This window comes from Telmatherina bonti (genome assembly GCF_933228915.1).
Source record: "Telmatherina bonti genome assembly, chromosome: 7".
Classification (NCBI taxonomy): Eukaryota; Metazoa; Chordata; class Actinopteri; order Atheriniformes; family Telmatherinidae; genus Telmatherina; species Telmatherina bonti.
The window spans coordinates 38220439-38243957 of record NC_136625.1 but is presented as its reverse complement, the minus strand read 5'-3'; the positions used below and the strand labels follow the sequence as shown (position 1 = coordinate 38243957).

Below are 23519 nucleotides of genomic sequence, written 5' to 3'. Positions count from 1 at the left end.
CACACAGAAAGGCCACTGACCAAACCAGCCAAGGATTGAACCAGTGACCTTCTTGCTTTGCTAACCACTGCGCCACTGTGCAGCCCTGTGCACTCATAATACTTGTTATTTTAGCGTTTCTTCTCATCCAAAGCGTTTCACAGCATTGTTGACAATCGAGAATCTTTCATATTATTTTTTATTCTTTTTTTTTTTTTATCTTACTTCATTTTATTTTAACCTTTTATTCGCATGCCTTAATCTTATTAAATGTAAATATATTAAAATTAAATTTTTAAATAAATTTATTAAATTTATTTTGTAATTTATTTTAGTTACGTATTCGACATGGTCACGTGATTTCTTTACGAAACTGTGGCAACATGCTGATTGGCTGTCACTGCCGTCACATGAGAAGCGAGCCAGCCCTCCCATTGGCCGGTTTAATGCCTACGTCACCGTCGCCGGCTTGTTTACATGTGTGAAAGCAGATGTTTGTCAGCTGAAGGTGAATGATGGCGGCGGCATTAACTAACGTGTTAAATGTGAAACTGGAGGAGTTTTTGTAGCTTTTTGGGTGGAACAGCAGGGAAATGTCGCTGAGCTGCAGGAATGAAGCGGAGGAGAGTCCCTGACGTCCACAGTTTCGGTTTCCTGACGCTCCTCCCGGCTCCGCGGTCACCTGATCTAAGAGGAACTGATTGGAGGACTAATCAGTTTTCTCTGTGCATGAACATCTCGGTGTTCCTGTTTGTGAAGGTCTGCTCCCCTCCAGCCCAGCGGACAGAAACACGGTTCGGGCTCGAGCTTCTGCTTTGAAGCCGTCCTCCTCCGCGAGCCGTCATGCCGGACGCAGGGAGGTCTCTGCCGGCTCTCCGGAAGCTCAGCTACGCCGTGGGACACTTTCTGAACGACCTGTGCGCCTCCATGTGGTTCACCTACCTGCTGGTCTTCTACCACTCAGTTCTGGGCTTCCAAAACACCAACGCAGGTCAGTCTGCAGGTGATGACATCACTGTCATCTCCAGTGATGTCATCACTGGAAATCCACTTTTATCATCTTTATTCTGGATTTAAAAACAATCCCCTTTAACCTCTGACTTTCCTTCAGGTGACTTCATGGTAAATTCCAGCACATTGTTTTCTTTCAGGCTGTTTTCACTTTGTAGCCAAGAAGGAAAGTTTCCTGACCAGTATTCCCACTTCAGCCACTGGTATCTCCAGATTGGACCTTTTATTAAGTCTACAAGTCAGAACAAACGAGTTTGCTCTTGTTAAACTGATTAGTGTTTTCAGATTTTAAGAATGAATCTGGATGTAAAGTAGATTTATACTCCTTTCAGTTTTAAAAACAGCCAACAGAGGTGACCCAGTATGGACCAGTAAGCCTTCCCAACTGCTCCCCAAAACATGGCGCCCCTTTCTCCTTCAGGACTTTATTATGATTAGTAATATTGTTGAAGGAGTGATGTTCCTGTGGAGCTCTTGTGTCCCTGCATCCAGCGCCTGGTGGGTTCTGGATCCCCGTGGTCCTGACAGAGCCTCCCGTTGGGTCTAAACGGCTCCATTTGGGGCGTTTCCATCCCCCTGCAGTGGTCCCGTGTTGGTGCTGATGAATGCTTTTCCCTGTTCCTCTGTATTCGTGCCTGCTGATACTGGTTTGAATGGTTATCAGACTTTATCTGGTTGTTGCCACAGATCTTCGCTGATTGCCTGTTTACATGACTTCTGCTGATCACTGTTACGAGATCCAACTCAAGTCTCCATTTCTCAACCTTTACGTCCTCCAGCTGTGGAGGACGTCAGACATTTTTCCCGACGTCCTCATCTCCTCGCCGTCCTGCCGTGGGGTTACCTGCTTCCTTTCTGTAGAAGTTTAGAAGGAGATTTAGACCTAAAACTTCAGATCTGCCCGTCGACTATCTGAGAAAACGGCGCAGTGCTCTGACAATGGCAGAGGAGACTAATATATTCCAAACTCTCAGACTCGGTCCAGTCATTCTTCTGCTGCTTCTGTTTGCGACACAAACTTCTGCATAAAACTGGTCAAAGAGTTTTGAGAAAAACCAAACAGAAACATGAACAACCGTGCAGCTCGATCCGAAGTGTGATCAGACTGTCTGTAGTCACAGAATGATTACGGAAATGGGACAAAATGGTGAAATTTCTGTTGTATAAATGAGTTTAGCTGAAATAAGGAAGTACTGAGAGTTTAAACTTTGTGTCTGAGAGGAAATGTGGAGGTTTTTTTGACAGAGTTACAGTTTGATAAAACTGTTTCAGTGTTTCTGCAAGAAGACACTGTCGTCATAGCAACGCTAACAGCCAGGCTCAGAAGACTGTTGTCATAGCAACGTTAACAGTCAGGCTCGGTTCTGTGCGTCGTATTGGAACGACACACACTTCTCATTTGTACGCCACCACCAGTTGCTGTGTGTCGATACACTGCAACATGTGTGTAAAAAACCACAAACGTTCCTCGTTATTCCGTACAGCCACGTTCCTCCTGCTGCCCTACTGTCATGTCGCCATGGCTACTCGCCATGCGGACCTGCATCCTCTGATCCTGCCGGACTTTTCTGTCTGTTTTCCACTGAATAAATAATTTCCTGTCAGAATTCCTCCGACAGTTTAACCTGATCAGCTGGTTGCAGAGCTGTGTGAGCGCCTGTTGGCGCTTCCTGCAGTTGCTGTGTTCCTCATGCCGCGTCTGGTGTTGTTGCTGTGCAGGTGTGTTGCTGCTGGTTGGGCAGGTAGCCGATGGCATCTGCACGCCTCTCATCGGCTACGAGTCGGACCAAACGCCCGGATGTGGAAACTATGGGAAGAGGAAAACATGGCATTTAGTGGGTAAGTGAGAAAGTGCAGCTGAACTTCTCGGCGCTGCGTCATTAGAAAACCAGAGGAGTTGCAATGGAAAACATCAGCTGACCTCATTAAAGGTTTCCATGTGTCTCAGTTTCTTGGACTCTGCCCTCGTTTTAAGCATTGATGTGCATTTTATGGCGTTTCTCTGCAGGTTTAATGGGCTGTATTCTCAGTAAAAAAGGTTTGTTCTCACTCGTTACTCATCCAGACAGGTCAAACGGCTCCACATGGGCGAGTTCGGGAACAGAACGGTGAAACTAGCGCGTGATAACGACACGGAGGACTGTTGAACCACCTTCGCTGCTTGTCTTCATCATGAGGCTCAGTTAAAGTGTTTGTATGTGTGGGAAATCCATCTGCAACAAGCCCACGGCGTCATCCTCATGTCCGCCATTTGTTACCTGACGACGTCATGAACATGAACGTATCACAACACATCTGGCAAACCATCTCATCCTAATCTGCTGTTTTCTGCTCAGATCTCCACTTGGCTGTTCGGTTCATCTCCCGCCGTTTCTGCACCGTAACGTAGACATACTGTCACGTAGAAACCTCGTCGTGTCGGCCGTTTTCACACCATCACAGTTAAAGTTTTATTAAACTCAGAAATCTGCTTCGGAGCAACACACTGCAGGTTGATGATGTCACACGCTGGAAACTGTTCTGAGAATTTCTCACACACACTCAGAGTGTAGAAAATGTCTCGTCTTTCTCCCCATGTTGCCATGACGTTCATGCCGAGGCCTCCTCTGGCTCCGCCCACTTCCAGTAATACGTACCCCGGGCTTTCTTCCTGTACATCGCCTGTGTGTGTGTGTTACTGTCTGTGTGTGTGTTACATCCAGTGTGTGTGTGTGTGTGTGTTAGTCTGTGTGTGTTATATCCTGTGTGTGTGTTAGTCTGTGTGTGTTATATCCTGTGTGTGTGTGTGTGTGTGTGTGTGTTAGTCTGTGTGTGTTATATCCTGTGTGTGTGTGTGTGTGTGTGTTAGTCTGTGTGTGTTATATCCTGTGTGTGTGTTAGTCTGTGTGTGTTATATCCTGTGTGTGTGTTACAGTCTGTGTGTGTTATATCCTGTGTGTGTGTTACAGTCTGTGTGTGTTATATCCTGTGTGTGTGTTACAGTCTGTGTGTGTTACATCCTGTGTGTGTGTTACATCCTGTGTGTGTTACAGTCTGTGTGTGTTACAGTCTGTGTGTTTTACAGTCTGTGTGTGTTACATCCTCTGTGTGTGTTAGTCTGTGTGTTACATCCTCTGTGTGTGTTACAGTCTGTGTGTGTTACAGTCTGTGTGTGTTACAGTCTGTGTGTGTGTTATAGTCTGTGTGTGTGTTATAGTCTGTGTGTGTGTTACAGTCTGTGTGTGTGTTACATCCTGTGTGTGTGTTACATCCTGTGTGTGTTACAGTCTGTGTGTGTTACATCCTCTGTGTGTGTTAGTCTGTGTGTTACATCCTCTGTGTGTGTTACAGTCTGTGTGTGTTACAGTCTGTGTGTGTTACATCCTGTGTGTGTTACAGTCTGTGTGTGTTAGTCTGTGTGTGTTACATCCTCTGTGTGTGTTACAGTCTGTGTGTTTTACAGTCTGTGTGTGTTACATCCTCTGTGTGTGTGTTACATCCTCTGTGTGTGTTACAGTCTGTGTGTGTGTTACATCCTGTGTGTGTTACAGTCTGTGTGTGTTACAGTCTGTGTGTTTTACAGTCTGTGTGTGTTACATCCTCTGTGTGTGTTAGTCTGTGTGTTACATCCTCTGTGTGTGTTACAGTCTGTGTGTGTTACAGTCTGTGTGTGTTACAGTCTGTGTGTGTTATATCCTGTGTGTGTGTTATAGTCTGTGTGTGTGTTATAGTCTGTGTGTGTGTTACAGTCTGTGTGTGTGTTACATCCTGTGTGTGTGTTACATCCTGTGTGTGTTACAGTCTGTGTGTGTTACATCCTCTGTGTGTGTTACATCCTCTGTGTGTGTTACAGTCTGTGTGTGTTACAGTCTGTGTGTGTTACATCCTGTGTGTGTTACAGTCTGTGTGTGTTAGTCTGTGTGTGTTACATCCTCTGTGTGTGTTACAGTCTGTGTGTTTTACAGTCTGTGTGTGTTACATCCTCTGTGTGTGTGTTACATCCTCTGTGTGTGTTACAGTCTGTGTGTGTTACATCCTCTGTGTGTGTTACAGTCTGTGTGTTTTACAGTCTGTGTGTGTGTTACATCCTCTGTGTGTGTTACAGTCTGTGTGTGTGTGTTAGTCTCTGTGTTACATCCTCTGTGTGTGTTACAGTCTGTGTGTGTTACATCCTGTGTGTGTTAGTCTGTGTTACATCCTCTGTGTGTGTTACAGTCTGTGTGTGTGTTAGTCTGTGTGTGTTACATCCTGTGTGTGTTACGGTCTGTGTGTGTTAGTCTGTGTGTTTTACAGTCTGTGTGTTACATCCTCTGTGTGTGTTACAGTCTGTGTGTGTGTTAGTCTGTGTGTGTTACATCCTGTGTGTGTTACAGTCTGTGTGTGTTACAGTCTGTGTGTGTGTGTTACAGTCTGTGTGTGTTACAGTCTGTGTGTGTGTTAGTCTGTGTGTGTTACATCCTGTGTGTGTGTGTGTTACAGTCTGTGTGTGTTACATCCTCTGTGTGTGTTAGTCTGTGTGTGTGTTACATCCTGTGTGTGTTACAGTCTGTGTGTTTTACAGTCTGTGTGTGTTACATCCTCTGTGTGTGTTAGTCTGTGTGTTACATCCTCTGTGGTTGTTACAGTCTGTGTGTGTTACATCCTGTGTGTGTTACGGTCTGTGTGTGTTAGTCTGTGTGTGTTACATCCTCTGTGTGTGTTACAGTCTGTGTGTTTTACAGTCTGTGTGTGTTACATCCTGTGTGTGTGTTACATCCTCTGTGTGTGTTACAGTCTGTGTGTGTTACATCCTCTGTGTGTGTTACAGTCTGTGTGTTTTACAGTCTGTGTGTGTGTTACATCCTCTGTGTGTGTTACAGTCTGTGTGTGTGTGTTAGTCTCTGTGTTACATCCTCTGTGTGTTTTACAGTCTGTGTGTGTTACAGTCTGTGTGTGTTACATCCTGTGTGTGTTAGTCTGTGTTACATCCTCTGTGTGTGTTACAGTCTGTGTGTGTGTTAGTCTGTGTGTGTGTTAGTCTGTGTGTGTTACATCCTGTGTGTGTTACGGTCTGTGTGTGTTAGTCTGTGTGTTTTACAGTCTGTGTGTTACATCCTCTGTGTGTGTTACAGTCTGTGTGTGTGTTAGTCTGTGTGTGTTACAGTCTGTGTGTGTTACAGTCTGTGTGTGTGTGTGTGTTAGTCTGTGTGTGTTACATCCTGTGTGTGTTACAGTCTGTGTGTGTTACAGTCTGTGTGTGTGTGTTACAGTCTGTGTGTGTTACAGTCTGTGTGTGTGTTAGTCTGTGTGTGTTACATCCTGTGTGTGTGTGTGTGTTACAGTCTGTGTGTGTTACATCCTCTGTGTGTGTTAGTCTGTGTGTGTGTTACAGTCTGTGTGTGTGTTACAGTCTGTGTGTTAGTCTGTGTGTGTTACATCCTCTGTGTGTGTTACAGTCTGTGTGTTAGTCTGTGTGTTACATCCTCTGTGTGTGTTACAGTCTGTGTTAGTCTGTGTGTGTTACAGTCTGTGTGTGTGTTACAGTCTGTGTGTTAGTCTGTGTTACATCCTCTGTGTGTTTTACAGTCTGTGTGTGTGTTAGTCTGTGTGTGTTACATCCTCTGTGTGTGTTACAGTCTGTGTGTGTGTCAGTCTGTGTGTGTTACATCCTCTGTGTGTGTTACAGTCTGTGTGTGTGTCAGTCTGTGTGTGTTACATCCTCTGTGTGTGTTACAGTCTGTGTGTGTGTTAGTCTGTGTGTGTTACAGTCTGTGTGTGTCAGTCTGTGTGTGTTACATCCTCTGTGTGTGTTACAGTCTGTGTGTGTGTCAGTCTGTGTGTGTTACATCCTCTGTGTGTGTTACAGTCTGTGTGTGTGTCAGTCTGTGTGTGTTACATCCTCTGTGTGTTTTACAGTCTGTGTGTGTCAGTCTGTGTGTTACATCCTGTGTGTGTGTGTTACAGTCTGTGTGTGTTACATCCTCTGTGTGTGTTACAGTCTGTGTGTTACATCCTCTGTGTGTTACAGTCTGTGTGTGTGTTAGTCTGTGTGTTACATCCTCTGTGTGTTACAGTCTGTGTGTGTTACAGTCTGTGTGTGTGTTACATCCTCTGTGTGTTACAGTCTGTGTGTGTTACATCCTCTGTGTGTGTTACAGTCTGTGTGTTACATCCTCTGTGTGTGTTACAGTCTGTGTGTGTTACATCCTCTGTGTGTGTTATATCCTGTGTGTGTTACAGTCTGTGTGTGTGTGTTACAGTCTGTGTGTGTTACATACTGTGTGTGTGTTAGTCTGTGTGTGTTACAGTCTGTGTGTTACATCCTGTGTGTGTTACGGTCTCTGTGTGTGTTACAGTCTGTGTGTGTTACAGTCTGTGTGTGTTACATCCTGTGTGTGTGTTACATCCTGTGTGTGTGTTACATCCTGTGTGTGTGTTACATCCTGTGTGTGTGTTACATCCTGTGTGTGTGTTACAGTCTGTGTGTGTGTTACAGTCTGTGTGTGTGTTAGTCTGTGTGTGTTACAGTCTGTGTGTGTGTTATGGTCTGTGTGTGTTACATCCTGTGTGTGTGTTACAGTCTGTGTGTGTGTTACATCCTGTGTGTGTGTTACAGTCTGTGTGTTTGTTACATCCTGTGTGTGTGTTACAGTCTGTGTGTGTGTTACAGTCTGTTTGTTACATCCTGTGTGTGTGTTACAGTCTGTGTGTGTGTTACATCCTGTGTGTGTGTTACAGTCTGTGTGTTTGTTACATCCTGTGTGTGTGTTTGTTACATCCTGTGTGTGTGTTACAGTCTGTGTGTGTGTTACATCCAGGTACGCTGAGCGTGGTGCTGTCCTTCGTCTTCATCTTCAACCAGTGTGTGGGCTGCGACCCGTCCACGCCCCAGTGGGCCAGTCTGATCTACTTCGTCCCGTTTATCGTCATCTTCCAGTTCGGCTGGGCCGCCACACAGATCTCCCACCTTTCCCTGATTCCTGAGCTCGTCACCTGCGAGCACGCCAAGGTGGAGCTCACTGCGTACAGGTAACGCTTTCAAAGCCGGCAGGTCGGGAAGCATCCGGTCGACTGATCCTGCATGTGCACGTCTGTGTGTGTGTGTGTGTGTGTGTGTGTGTGTGTGTGTGTGTGTGTGTGTGTGTGTGTGTGTGTGTGCAGGTATGCCTTCACCGTCATCGCCAACATCACGGTGTACGCTGTGGCCTACCTGCTGTTCCACCTCCAGGCCAGAGACGGCGACCCGCTCAGCGACGCCCTCGGACCGGCGGACATCCCCGTCTTCAGGGTGAGGACTTCATGTATCTGAAGAAGCCTCTGTCTGAAGCCACCATCTCTGATCCTGTGTTTGATTCCAGAACCTGGCACTGATCGTGCTGGGCATCGGGAGCCTGTTCTCCGTCGTCTTCCACCTGGGAACGCCGGAGGGCCGAAGGGGTGGAGCTGGAGGCGAGGAGGAGGAGGAGTCTGAAGGGGAGCGGCGAGCCCTGCTGCCTAAAACTCCTTCCCGCCTCCTGCAGTGGAAATGTTGGCTCCGGCAGCCCTCCTTCTACCAGGTGGCCGCTCTCTACATGTCCACCAGGCTGATCGTCAACCTGTCCCAGACGTACGTCTCCATGTACCTCATCAACACGCTGGGCCTTCCCAAGGTAAGGCCGCCGAATCCCGCCCCACACCGCCCGGCGCCTCACATGCTTCTCACTTCGTCACAACTTTCTTCTGCTTTTTCCAGAACTTCATCGCCACCATCCCGCTGGTGATGTACGTCAGCGGCTTCATGTCCTCCTTCATCATGAAGCCCATCAGCAAACTCATCGGCAAATGTGTGGGTGGAGCTTCCAAGTCACGTCAAGCTGCTCTCACCAGTTACTGACCAGTTAAACCACCACGTTACCAAGTCACGTCAAGCTGCTCTCACCAGTTACTGACCAGTTAAATCACCACGTTACCAAGTCACGTCAAGCTGCTCTCACCAGTTACCACGTTACCAAGTCACGTCAAGCTGCTCTCACCAGTTACCACGTTACCAAGTCACGTCAAGCTGCTCTCACCAGTTACTGACCAGTTAAATCACCACGTTACCAAGTCACGTCAAGCTGCTCTCACCAGTTACTGACCAGTTAAATCACCACGTTACCAAGTCACGTCAAGCTGCTCTCACCAGTTACTGACCAGTTAAACCACCACGTTACCAAGTCACGTCAAGCTGCTCTCACCAGTTACTGACCAGTTAAACCACCACGTTACCAAGTCACGTCAAGCTGCTCTCACCAGTTACTGACCAGTTAAACCACCACGTTACCAAGTCACGTCAAGCTGCTCTCACCAGTTACTGACCAGTTAAACCACCACGTTACCAAGTCACGTCAAGCTGCTCTCACCAGTTACTGACCAGTTAAACCACCACGTTACCAAGTCACGTCAAGCTGCTCTCACCAGTTACTGACCAGTTAAACCACCACGTTACCAAGTCACGTCAAGCTGCTCTCACCAGTTACTGACCAGTTAAACCACCACGTTACCAAGTCACGTCAAGCTGCTCTCACCAGTTACTGACCAGTTAAACCACCACGTTACCAAGTCACGTCAAGCTGCTCTCACCAGTTACTGACCAGTTAAACCACCACGTTACCAAGTCACGTCAAGCTGCTCTCACCAGTTACTGACCAGTTAAACCACCACGTTACCAAGTCACGTCAAGCTGCTCTCACCAGTTACTGACCAGTTAAACCACCACGTTACCAAGTCACGTCAAGCTGCTCTCACCAGTTACTGACCAGTTAAACCACCACGTTACCAAGTCACGTCAAGCTGCTCTCACCAGTTACTGACCAGTTAAACCACCACGTTACCAAGTCACGTCAAGCTGCTCTCACCAGTTACTGACCAGTTAAACCACCACGTTACCAAGTCACGTCAAGCTGCTCTCACCAGTTACTGACCAGTTAAATCACCACGTTACCAAGTCACGTCAAGCTGCTCTCACCAGTTACTGACCAGTTAAACCACCACGTTACCAAGTCACGTCAAGCTGCTCTCACCAGTTACTGACCAGTTAAACCACCACGTTACCAAGTCACGTCAAGCTGCTCTCACCAGTTACTGACCAGTTAAACCACCACGTTACCAAGTCACGTCAAGCTGCTCTCACCAGTTACTGACCAGTTAAACCACCACGTTACCAAGTCACGTCAAGCTGCTCTCACCAGTTACTGACCAGTTAAACCACCACGTTACCAAGTCACGTCAAGCTGCTCTCACCAGTTACTGACCAGTTAAACCACCACGTTACCAAGTCACGTCAAGCTGCTCTCACCAGTTACTGACCAGTTAAACCACCACGTTACCAAGTCACGTCAAGCTGCTCTCACCAGTTACTGACCAGTTAAACCACCACGTTACCAAGTCACGTCAAGCTGCTCTCACCAGTTACTGACCAGTTAAATCACCACGTTACCAAGTCACGTCAAGCTGCTCTCACCAGTTACTGACCAGTTAAACCACCACGTTACCAAGTCACGTCAAGCTGCTCTCACCAGTTACTGACCAGTTAAATCACCACGTTACCAAGTCACGTCAAGCTGCTCTCACCAGTTACTGACCAGTTAAACCACCACATTAGTCCAGTTTATTATAACTGTGTTTATATAAACCATGAAATAACAATGTAGATCAAGAAAACCTGCATGAGGACCAGAACCAGGAAGGCGGCAGAGACAGAAGTTGACCCTGTGCTTTGTCTCCAGATGACGTACTTCGTGGGCCTCCTACTGGTGATGGCGTTCTCCTACTGGGTGCTGCTGGACGTCCACATGGGCCAGCAGGTCTACGGGGCGGCGGTCCTGCTGGGCGCCGGCTCAGCCATCATCCTGGTCATATCGCTCTCCATGACGGCCGAGCTCATCGCAGATCAGACGGTGAGTGTGTGAATCCGGGAGAAGGAAGAAGTCGTTAAAAAAAAAAAATCTCGTGACTTCTTCTGTGGTTTTTCTGCAGCAAAGTGGAGCGTTTGTGTATGGAGCCATGAGCTTTACGGATAAGCTGGGGAACGGAGTCGCAGTCATGCTGATTCAGGCTCTGCATCCCTGCCAGTCAGTCAACACACACACACACACACAGTGGAGTGGGTTTGATTGGATTCAGGTTCTGTGGATCAGGATGAGATGAGAGGGTGACGGTTCAGGTTGAATGTAGGGAGAATTCCTGTTCCTTTTATACAACCATAACGGTTCATAGACAGACTGAGACGCTGCCTTCATGCTGGTCTAGAAAAGGCAGGAGGACTGGGGCAGTTTCAAAGTTTCATCCAGGACCTGAAGCTTGACCACGGCCGTGTCGGGAAGGCTGTGTAGGGGCTGCCGCGGCACGTCGGGACTGCCGCCGGGACGGCCCGTCCGGCCGCGTCGTGACGGCGCGCTGTCCGGACATGTAAGGACGGCCGGGTCGGGACGGGAAGGCCGTGGCGGGACCGTCTTGACGTCTGTGGGACCGGTGGAAGACCTGCTTTCGCAGCTAGCTGCTTGCTTACAGAAGCAGAGACGAAGAAAAGGCGGTGATGATACAAGTCTGAAGCCTGTTTGTGGCGTCGCCACGCAGTGAATCCACCTCTTTCTGAGTCCACCGTTCAGACAGAAGACAGAAACGTCCAAATCATTCTACTGTTGGTTACGTTATCTGCCACCTGTCCGGTGTGTGTGTGTGTGTGTGTGTGTGTGTGTGTGTGTGTGTGTGTGTGTGTGTGTGTGTGTGTGTGTGTGTGTGTGTGTGTGAAGGGTAAGGGTTTGACATGATGGACGTCAGTAACGTATCAGAGGCGTGTAGAGCAACAAGAGGCGTGTCTAACCATCCGTGTTCCCTCAGCACGGTGATCTGCTGTCCGGCCTGCGTGTGGTTCTATCATTACATCATGGTCGGCGTGACGGGAGGCGTTGCCATGGTAGCAGCCTTGGCGCTCTGCTCCATCCTCATCTGGCCCATCAGGATCCGACCACGTGAGTCACGTCTTCATAAAACATGTTTGTTGTGCTTGTTCATCGCTAAACGCTTGGTGTGTGTCCAGGTGGTCTGCAGAGCGTCTCTGATGAAACGCCAGAAGTCAACTGACTCGGATCAGGTCCGACCGGACCGGACCTGTTAGTGGACCGGACCTGTTAATGGACCTGTAGGCGGACCGTTCACCGGCTGGCCGCGTAGAGCTGCAGGAGGTTCTCATGGACGTTCTGGAAGCAGAGAATTTCATTTTCACTTTCAATTCAGCTTTAATTTAAAAGAAGAAGAAGAAGACCCCGCGGGCGGTGTGCGGATTTCCTTTTATTCTTACTAATCAATTTTTTCCATTTTCATTTGACTTGATTTTGTTTTATTTTCTCTTTTTTATGTTGGATTTAATGGAATCACATCTTAAAGTTAATTTCATGTTATTTATTTTTGGGATTGGTACACTAGGCTGGTATTTGCATGGCATCATGCTGACATCATTTTCCAGGAATATTTCCTCAACCTGAAAGCTTTGAACTTCGTCCTGTTTGGCGGGAAGTAAACATGTGGTCAGGATGGAGCCGCGTCGTCTCCAACCCGCCACAGTGTCCTTCATGCTGTATGTGAAGGAACATTTATGCTGCAGGGTAAAACCGAGGCAAACGCTGAGTTTTCAGGGAATCTACGGATTTCTGGGAATATTTTCGCTTTGGGAACATTTTTGTTTTGCACTGATGGAACAACTCATCGTTTGTTTAACAACAGTTTCTGCATCTTTTAACTAAAACCTTCAACTAGTTACTGAAAACAGCATTAGAACCGTTGCCATGGTTACCTTTTACAGCATTTTGTCTGGTTTACTTCCTGTAACAACGCGGAGCGTCAGTGTTTACGTCCCTGTGTCTCTGGTATCACGGCTCATGCGGGACAACATGGGAAATAAAGGGAAACATTAGGGAACATTTCATTTCTAGTGCCTCAGGATCATGATGATGATGATGATGATGATGAACTGTGACGCACAGATGGCACTTAAGCCCGAGCAGGAAGGACAAGCCTTAGGCTGCTTCTATTTGTTTTTATGGAGTAAAACGTTTTTCTGTTCAGCTTTTTACAAACTTTATACTTTAAATGGAAAATGAAGAATTTAAATAAATATATTTAAAGTGAAACACATGAAATGAGATATTTAATGACTTAAAGGGATTAAACTGATAACTGATGGCCAGATGTTGAACCAAAACTCTGCTGAGACTGAAACCACATCTGGATTTTCCTCTGATGTTTAATAAAGAGATGAAATCAGAAACGTTGGAGACTGTTTATTCCCAAACTTCTGCTCCGTAGAACATTAGCAGCATCAAACGGGGTGATAACTGTTCACACATGGCGATCAGGTCCTCCGTCGCTAGCCGGTAGACTCGGCGCTTCAGCTCCGAGTCTGGACGAGGAGGCGGGGGTCTTCCAGCGGTGGAATCACAATATGTGCTGCGATGTTCTGACGCAGAACCTGATATCCCCCCCACCCCTTCATGGCAGTTTTCCAACATTATGACCTCAAACACACCATGATCAAGGGGAGGAGGTCCCCCCCTGACAGCATACCCCCGGTGCCCCCCACCCCACCCGCTGAAGACAGAGCCGGAGGCAGTAGTCGTTTTCTACAATGTGTGGACACTTCGAAGCTTTTACAGGTGTTTTATGTGTTTCTAATGTTCTGGTTGTGTTCCGTGTTTTCTCCTCTTCTGAAAACTGGCTGAAAGCTGTTGAAGTGAAAGAAAAGGAGAAATGCAGATGCATGTGGTTTATTGGAAATACTGGTTTAATTTCAGTCTGCAGGAGAAGAAGAAGCTGCAACAGGACAAACAGGAAGTGGTTTTCATGGCGCGCTGGCGTTCATCTTGTCCTGGCAGCTGTCCCAGAAGCTCAGCAGCCTGTTGTCCTTGTTGGAGCAGAAGTCGGTGAAGTCCCGCAGCAGCCGGTCGGCCACCCTCTCGTCCCCCAGGACGCCCGTCCTCCAGGCTTTGGTCAGCATGGTGTTGTAGGCCCAGTAGTAGCCCACCCTCTCCTCGCCTCCGAAGGGACCCTGGCTGGTGGAGGTGGTGGAGTTCCTGCGCCGGCGTTGCTGCCCGCTGGAATACTTCCTCTTGGAGTAGGGCAGCTGCAGGAAAACGGTCCCTGGAGGGCAGAAGAAACGGATCAGGTTCCGGAAACATCGGGTTCACGTGTGAACGGGCTTCTGGGCCGAACCTGTAACGTGGATGTACTGAGGTTTGTTCTCCGCGGGGAAGTTAAAGGTGGACGCAGAGAACTTGTCATGGACGAAGCCGAACCTGCAGAGACAGAACCAGAACCATCATCAGGACCACCTATTAGAACTGGGTCGTCCTCTTCATCAGCTCCTTCTAGAACCTGATGGGAGAGGAGGGGGTATTGAATTGAAAAACTGAATATCGAGATTTTTTGAATTACAGTTTTAAAATACATTTTTTGTTTTAAAAAAAAAATCTTTTCTTTGAAATGAATAAAAATAATCCATTATAAAATTAGTCATTTTTATAGTTTTTATTGATCTTTTTACTTGTCCATCCATAAATCCATACATCTTCTGCTGCTTATCCGGGGTCGGGTCGCGGGGGCAGCAGCCTAAGCAGGGAAGCCCAGACTTCCCTCTCTCCGGCCACATTTGCCAACTCTGCGGGGGGGATCCCGAGGCGTTCCCAGGCCAGCCGAGAGATATAATCCCTCCAGCGTGTCCTGGGTCTTCCCCGGGGTCTCCTCCCAGAGGGACGTGCCTGGAACACCTCACCAGGGAGGTCCAGGAGGCATCCTGTCCAGATGCCCGAGCCACCTCAACTGGTTCCTCTCGATGTGGAGGAGCAGCGGCTCTACTCTGATCTCCTCCCGGATGACCGAGCTCCTCACCCTATCTCTAAGGGAGAGCCCGGCCACCCTGCGGAGGAAACTCATTTCAGCCGCCTGTATACGAGATCTGGTTCTTTCGCTCACGACCCACAGCTCATGACCATAGGTGAGGGTAGGAACGTAGATCGACTGGTAAATCGAGAGCTTCGCCTTCTGGCTCAGCTCCTTCTTCACCACGACAGACCGGCGCAGAGCCCGCATTACTGCAGACGCCGCACCGATCCGTCTGTCGATCTCACGCTCCATCCTTCCCTCACTCGTGAACAAGACCCCGAGATATTTAAACTCCTCCACTTGAGGCAGGACCTGACTCCCGACCCGGAGAGGGCAATCCACCCTATTCCGGCTGAGGACCATGGTCTCAGATTTGGAGGTGCTGATTCTCATCCCAGCCGCTTCACACTCGTCTGCAAATCGCTGAAGTGAGAGCTGGAGATCACGAGCAGATGAAGCCAGCAGGACCACGTCATCCGCAAAAAGCAGGGACCCAATCCTGAGGCCACCAAGTCGGATCCCCTCAACACCTCGGCTGCACCTAGAAATTCTGTCCATATAAGTTATGAACAGAATCGGTGATAAAGGGCAGCCTTGGCGGAGTCCAACCCTCACCGGAAACGAATCCGACTTACTACCAGCAATGCGGACCAAGCTCTGACACCTGTCATACAGGTGTCGTACCCTAAAAATAAATCTGATATGTTGAAGAATTGTGAGAATTGCAATTTAAATCGAATCAGGACAAAAGCATATCGTCACAGCTCTCGAACCGGATCGCTCTCGCCATCAGGACCTTCTAGAACCGGGTCGTCCTTTTCATCAGGACCACTTTCTAGAACCGGGTCATCTACATGACTACATGCTGCCGTGTGATTGGCTGGACTTAATCTACGTAATTATTTTTATAATGAGTCTAAAAGTTGTTTTTCCACTCAGGAAAAACTCATTTCCAGCTTCGGACTCGGATCCAGACTGACGGAGATCTGTCCGTCCTCCAGTTTGTGGGTTTTCTTTGGTCCAGCGCCTGACTGACTGACTGGAGATCTGTGCCTGTTCTCCGTATTCGTCTTCCATTCAGCCCGTCCTGCGCAGCTGACACCATCCTGACATCTTCTATCACAGCTGACCTGCAGGTTTTTAACAATCTGGTACCGTGGTCTGGTTTCCTGCAGGTCGACATGCAGCGGCGCTGACAGATGCAGACCACTGCCAGCAGTCTGCAGATCGTCTCTGTGGGACGTGGAGACGTCTGTGTTGGAGGAGCGAGTCCTAATTATGTTAAAATGTTTATTATGACTTCACATTAAACTGGAAAACTGCATATTTTCCAGTTAATCTTTGACCTGATGCATAAAAAATGTTTCTGTCACACATCCAGCAGCGACCTGTAAAGTATGGCCTCCTGGAAGAGCTGCATCCTGTCCCAGTAGGTCTCCGGTTCGAATCCTGCAGGATGACATGGAAACGGATGGACGTCAGGACGGATTCAGACACACAGACGGACGGCGTCCACTCTACAGGAAGACCGAACCTTCAAACAGGTTGTCGCTGCTGTTCTTCAGCAAACTCTGGATGCTGAGAGGGATGAAGAGCTGGGCCCTGAGCGGGTCTCCGTACAGATACGACGTCAGCGCGAAGGGAACCTCCAGAACCGGAACCAGCAGGAAGCCGCAGGACGCCGCTTTCCGGTGCCAACCCTGAACCTGAAACGCAGCATGAATCTGTAAACATCAGGTCCACCACACGTCCACATCAGCTGCTGAAAACCCTCACATCTGACCCAAGATGTCTGCAAACTTTACCGGAAATTCCTCTTTTATTAATCATTAATTAACAGACAAAAATTAAATAGATACATTAAATATGACAATGAAGTAAATAGAAAATCTAATACAATAATAAAGTAAAATAAACCAATACAAATATATTTCAAATAAAACCAAATATGTTTGATAAAATCAATTTAATTAAAAAGTAAATCAAGTATGTTAATTAAACAAAACAGAAAAAAGCATAAAGATTAAACAAAGAAAATATAATAAACTTTAATTAAACAAAACAGAATAAAATCAATAAACCAAAGAAATAAGAAAATCTTTTAAATAAAATACAACCAAAGAATATTTAAATAAAATAAGAATGAAATAACAGAATAAAAATAACAAAAAAAGTCAATAAACTAATAAGAATCAAATAAAAAAATAAAACTAAATATATGGAAACAAAGTGAAAATGAACTGATAAATTTAAAAAAACACTTCTATCCTGAAGTGTTCTGTGAAAAAATGAACAGAAATCAATAAAAAACAGCAGGTTAGAGATAAAGATCTAAAATGTGAAATAAATTAAATGAACTATATTCATTCATTCATTTTCTAAACTGCTTAATCCAATACAGGGTCGTAGGGAAGCTGGAGCCTGTCCCAGCTGGCTTTGGGCGACAGGCAGGGTACACCCTGGACAGCTCGCCAGTCCATCGCAGGGCCACACAAAGACGAACAACCACACTCACGCTCACACTCATTCCTAGGGGCAATTTAGAGTAACCAATTAACCTAACATGCATGTCTTTGGATGGTGGGAGGAAGCCGGAGAACCCGGAGAGAACCCACGCATACACGGGGAGAACATGCAAACTCCACACAGAAAGGCCACTGACCAAACCCCTCCCCAGCCGAGGATCGAACCAGTGACCTTCTTGCTGTGAAGCCACAGTGCTAACCACTGTTCCACCATGTAGCCCTAAATAAACTATAATTGGACTTAAATCTAGTTTCGGAATAATGTATGTTGACGTTACAGAAACTACAAATAAACGTTGCGATCCTGCTGCAGGATCAGGTTCCACGTCGCCGCCAGGAAACACATTTACCGGAACTGTCAGGACAGATAACATGAAAAACTAAACATGTGGAGCGCAAATATGACGAAATGTCGGGAATCAGTCAGCACAACACTAAAACATCCAGAAGCACAAGTTTAGTACATGTGTTTAGCATGATTAGCATATGTTTGGCGTATTTGAGGTGTGTTTAGCATGTGTTTAAGGCATGTTTAGCGTATTTACTGTGTAGTTACTGTTCTTAAAGCACTTAGCGTGTGTTTAAGATGTTAAACATGTGTTTAGAGCATGTCTGGATTATGTTTAGCATGTTTAGCCTGAGTTTACCAAGTCTAACATGTTTTTAGTGCATGCTTAGCATTGCTAATGCGTGATTAGCATCTTTAAATTGTTCACCATTTGACTATTTAACGTGTTTAGCATGTTTTTAGCTTGTTCAACATGTATGTAGCATGTGTTTAGTGTGTTTTTAAAATCAGTTTAGCGCGTGTTTAACGTGTGTTCAGCGTGTGTTCAGCGTGTGTTTAACGTGTTTAACATGTGTTCAGCGTGTCTTTAACATGTGTTTAGTATGTTTAACGTGTGTTTATGGTGTGTTTAACGTGTGTTTATGGTGTGTTTAACGTGTGTTTTTGGTGTTTAACATGTGCTTTGTGTGTGTTTAACGTGTGTTCAGCGTGTGTTTAACATGTGTTTAGTGTGTTTAACGTATGTTTATGGTGTGTTTAACTTGTGTTCATGGTGTGTTTAACGTGTTTTTATGGTGTGTTTAACGTGTGTTTTTGGTGTTTAACATGTGCTTTGTGTGTGTTTAACGTGTGTTCAGAATGTGTTTAACATGTGTTTAGTGTGTTTAACGTGTGTTTATGGTGTGTTTAACATGTGTTTAACGTGTGTTTAACGTGTGTTCAGCGTGTGTTTAACGTGTGTTTAGTGTGTTTATGGTGTGTTTAACGTGTGTTTTTGGTGTTTAACATGTGCTTTGTGTGTGTTTAACGTGTGTTCAGAATGTGTTTAACATGTGTTTAGTGTGTTTAACGTGTGTTTATGGTGTGTTTAACATGTGTTTATGGTGTGTTTAACGTGTGTTTAACATGTGTTCAGCGTGTGTTTAACGTGTGTTTAGTGTGTTTATGGTGTGTTTAACGTGTGTTTATGGTGTGTTTAACGTGTGTTTAACATGTGCTTCGTGTGTGTTTAGCGTGTGTTTAACGTGTGCTTTGTGTGTGTTTAACGTGTGCTTTGTGTGTGTTTAGCATGTTTAGGGTGTGCTTTGTGTGTGTTTAACGTGTGCTTTGTGTGTGTTTAGCATGTTTAGGGTGTGCTTTGTGTGAGAGTACCATCTCAAACAGCACTGCAGCAGTGACGGCCATCCAGTGCAGCTTGATCTCAAAGGCAGCTTTCAGAGAGAAGTTGCCATGGTAATAACAGCTGCACCACTCAGTGCGGTCGCTGCGGTTGTTGACGTCCACGTCCAGGGTGACCGTCTTCTGCTCCGGGACAGTGGCCGCTGGTGGAGGGGGGATGATGGAGGGAGGACAAAGAGACGGGAAGCAAGAGAGCAGAAGAAGAAGATGCGTGATGGGCAGACAGGTGAGGTCAGAGCCACGCCAACGTTTCAACAATAAGATGGAAGTTATTAATACTTTATCCATTTTCTGTTTGATTTACAGAACTGAACCTGATCAATCACCTGATTTTTTCACATGATCAATCAGTAGGAGAGACGTCCAGTAGGAACCAGGACGGACACTAGAAACTGATGGCTGTATTTGTTACAAACTAAACTCAAAGTTTTACCTTCATTTCCTGTTAAATCCACAACAGAATCTATAACCACACGATCACATGACCACATGATAAACTGACCACGTTAACATGATCACACGATCACATGACCACACGATGACATGACCACATGATAAACTGACCACATGTTAGCATGACCACACGATCACATGACCACATGATAAACTGACCACATGTTAGCATGATCACACGATCACATGATCACATGACCAAATGATCACATGACCACATGATAAACTGACCACATGATAAACTGACCACATGTTAGCATGATCACACGATCACATGATCACATGACCACATGATCAACCGACCACATGACCACATGTTCACATGATCAACCGACCACATGACCACATGTTCACATGATCAACTGACCACATGACCACATGTTTACATGATTACACAATCACATGACCACATGATCACATGACCATGTGAACACATGTTCACATGACCACATTCACAAGATCACATGACCACATGATTTCATGTTCACATGATCAACTGATCATGCAGTGGGAGACGTCCCATGATGCACTGGGAGACGTCCCATGATCTGGTCTAAGTACATTATAGCTGGCCTATGATGAAGTGGACTGAACTGGTCTGGGTCTACAGGTTCTGTCATATGACTGATGTGAACAGGTGTGTAAACAAGCAGGTAAAACTACATGAAGAAGAGCTGCGAAGCTGCCGTTAGGTGTGAGAAGGGAATTTGCAGAGTGGTGGTTTTAGGATGAAGCACTTCCAGACGTTCCGGCATGAAGCAGGGAGCTGAAGCATCGTCACAGCGAGCAGAGCTGGAGGAAACGTCCAAGCAGAGCGACAGACGAGGACCATGCCGCCACGGCACTACTGAACCCACAGCCACCAACGCCACAGCATGCACCCGACACCATGTCAGCATCACCCGATCACATGCGTGAAGAATTCACATGGATCCACGATGTGGCAGAACTCATCTACAGGGGGGGTATCCAAGTCCGATCCTGGAGGTCTACCATCCATGCAGGTTTTAATGGATCATTCCCTCATCCTCATGTCATCCAGCTCTCCAGAGACTCGATAACTTCCTGGTTCACCCAAAACATGCAGGATGGTAGACCTCCAGGACCAGATCTGGACCACCCAGGTTACACTGCATGCAGGACACGACACACACCAGCTGCTCCATGCAGATCTACAGGATACAGAGCTGAAGGTTGGGTCTCGTATCCGTGTCACACTGAACCAGGGACCCCCCTGTCCTGAAGGACCACGCAGTCATGAAGGACCCCCCGGTCCTGAAGGACCACGCAGTCATGAAGGACCCCCCGGTCCTGAAGGACCACGCAGTCATGAAGGACCCCCCGGTCCTGAAGGACCCCACACGAGCTATTTTCCATATAAAACACGTTCTTCGCGTTATATTCCACATGGACGAGTAAAACAATGATATTCATCTCAAAATAAATTTTCTTTCCTTTAAAATGAATTACATAGAAAATAATTCATTTTAAAGCACCATCTTTAAAGTATTAAAACAATCCGGTTTGGTTTTTCTGGTTGGGACTGAAGCTGATTTATTGATCCGAGCTCAGAAGCAGAGATCTGGAAAAGGTAAATCTGTCCTGCTGGAAACCGATCCCACACCAGGAAACACAACCAGGCTTGAAATGAATGAAAACTGAGCTGAAACGAGTCCAGGTGCTCCTGGTCCTGGTCTTTGTGGGTGAACCAGAAACAATGAGCCTGCTGTAGCTTCATGAAGGCTTGAAGGACTTCTGGATGATCTTCCACACCCTGCTGGGTCTGTGACCCCACCCCGTCTGCCCAGTGTGACACATGAACATGAGACCCGGACCCTCCTTTAGAGCTGACCTGGTTGGGATCTGCATGGGACTGGATGAGGGGCTCCTCTGCTGTGTGGGCTGGGTTTACCTAGCAGTGCGGCAGCCTGGCTGCGTCCTCCAAAGCTGCGGCTGAAGGAGCTGTGCCTACTTGCGTAGGAGGCCGGCCGGCTGGGCAGCCAGGGGAGGAGGAAGGCCGGGAGGTCGCAGGGCCGCCGCTCCTCCAACACAAAGGCCACCTCAAACCACTTCCTCTGGAAAAGAGCAAAGTCTTCCAGCGCTGCAGGCGACCAGCCTCCAGCAGCGGCCGTCGTCAGCTGGGAGGTCAGACCTGCAGCAGAAAGACCAGACGGGACAACCACGGTTCGGTTTCTCATCACAGAGACGCAGGACACATAAAAAACAAGCTTACCGTCCTTTTCTCCTGCGATCCTGTAGAAGTAGAATCCATAGACAAACGTGCGCATGGCGTCCCCCGAAGCGTGAGCAACCAGACCTTCATCAAGCATTTTCTGTGTAAAACAGCGGATGAACCCAGTCAGTTTTCTCACCAACAGCAGGCGAAGCGGAAACTCACAGTTTCCCAGGACAGGAAGGCGTTTACGGAGGGTGGGAAACGTGGTCGGCGAGAGCAACAGATGGACGGAGGCTTCATCAGCAGCGGATCTGCACCTGCCTGATGTGAAAAGCCGATTATCCAATGGGCCGTATGGGCACCGACCCAGGGGCCCACTTTGGGCGCACGTAGGGAAAACACCAGCAGTTTGGACATGAAACAAAATGTACATAAAAGCCAGATAGTTACACCACAGTGTCCAGTGTGTTGCTATTGGTACCATTGGCTGGGAGATGTTAGAAATGTCATTTCATAGTATATCATTCACAATTTGCACAATGTTGTGGTGGGGAAGGGAAGGGGGCCCTGGAACACTTTGGGCCCAGGAGTCAGTGCACTTTTCATCGGCCCTGCTGATGCCTTCAAATCTGAATGGACACAGTGAACTCACCATGAATGTGTCCTACTGTGAAGAACATCTGGTGTTTAAAATTGACAGTAACCAGCAAAAGAAACTTCGTTGTCAGCCGACCAGCCAGGTGCTGCGTCTACTTTCAGAATAGACGTGATCCCTGTACTCCCGGTATCGCTACATGCTAGTTCAGCAGCTACCAGAAAAACTAACCAGTCACTGAAGTTTTCATCTCAATGATTAGTTCATTCATGAAGATGTTTTAATTATTTCTTATGTCTGATGTAGCTCCGAGCTTAGCACGCTGTCAGAAATCCCTCAAACTGAGCGTGCTCAGAACACCGTTTCTCCACAGGAAACGTTGCATTCAGGAATTGTCATGTTGGTTAATGCATCTTACATTTGGTTTTATGGAAGAGAAGTAACCAGCACCTGCATGATGTCCACAGCCATCCCCTGTGTGGCCACGCCCTCCACGTTGTTGACCAGCCAATGAACAACCTCTGCACTGATGAAGCAGTTGAAGGGAAGGCCTTTCTGCTCCGGGAGCAGCTGCACACCAGTCCTGTAACGCCAAGGAGATAAAACACATTACTAGTAATTTACAGTTGTTTTCTGTTTCATTCTCTTGCCTAGTAAAAAACCTAGCTTGCTTTATCCCAGTGGTTCGCTGTTTCTGCAGTTTTCATCAACAACAATAATGTCAAGCCCCCCTCCCGTCACATGAACCAAAGAAACATACTAACTAACGGTTTAGCGGCTATATTGTACTTAACTATAGTTAAAACCATGTCAGGATTATTATCAATTCTTCTGCTTTAGTGTGAAACCAGGATTCTGCAAAATTCTTCAGGTGAGATGCTGCTTCCGTAAAACAACTCTGGTGTATATGATAAATACACAAATATAGCTGGTTTATATGTAAAGTAACCAACAGGTTGTGTTCAGGATGAAAAAGTCCCCAAGTTGTGGTTCAACTCGTTTGGCTTCATACTTCGTAATATCATATGATAACATTCTGATACATTTGAGACTGTGGTCTCTTCACTACCCACCATTGATTATTACTATTTACTTGACTGTTACCGTCATATTTTCTTCTGTTTTTTGGTAAGTGATGTGTTGATTCATGATCATTTCCCACTGCTTTACCACTGCTTTATCAATATTTCCTTTCATTTATAGAAGTGAAACAATATATAAATGTCATGACTGTTTACA

At 46.7% G+C, this 23519-nt stretch overlaps 2 protein-coding genes across 4 annotated transcripts in view; one reads left to right on the top strand and one right to left on the bottom strand.

The window, feature by feature from the left end:
* The first annotated feature begins 610 nt into the window (after positions 1-610).
* Positions 611-13123, top strand: LOC306758872 (major facilitator superfamily domain-containing protein 12-like). The gene is made up of 10 exons (XM_079244295.1): positions 611-970; positions 2710-2829; positions 7767-7977; positions 8110-8236; positions 8307-8597; positions 8681-8773; positions 10695-10865; positions 10945-11039; positions 11809-11939; positions 12008-13123. The coding sequence occupies exons 1-10, from the start codon at positions 823-825 to the stop codon at positions 12049-12051; spliced, it is 1431 nt and encodes a 476-aa protein (XP_079100421.1). The 5' UTR covers positions 611-822; the 3' UTR covers positions 12052-13123.
* Positions 13124-13772: 649 nt separating this feature from the next.
* Positions 13773-23519, bottom strand: part of depdc5 (DEP domain containing 5, GATOR1 subcomplex subunit) — a 48346-nt gene continuing 38599 nt past the window's right edge. For 2 of the 3 annotated variants that reach the window (XM_079243183.1, XM_079243184.1), the window contains exons 35-42: positions 22731-22863; positions 21743-21842; positions 21422-21661; positions 19030-19199; positions 16379-16550; positions 16233-16293; positions 14176-14258; positions 13773-14103 (exon numbers count right to left, since the gene is read on the bottom strand). In XM_079243183.1, coding sequence (XP_079099309.1) covers positions 13805-14103; positions 14176-14258; positions 16233-16293; positions 16379-16550; positions 19030-19199; positions 21422-21661; positions 21743-21842; positions 22731-22863 — 1258 coding nt within the window. In that variant the 3' untranslated portion in view covers positions 13773-13804. Of the gene's footprint in view, positions 14104-14175; positions 14259-16232; positions 16294-16378; positions 16551-19029; positions 19200-21421; positions 21843-22730; positions 22864-23519 lie in introns of all 3 variants that reach the window. The other variant, XM_079243182.1, reaches the window with a different exon arrangement.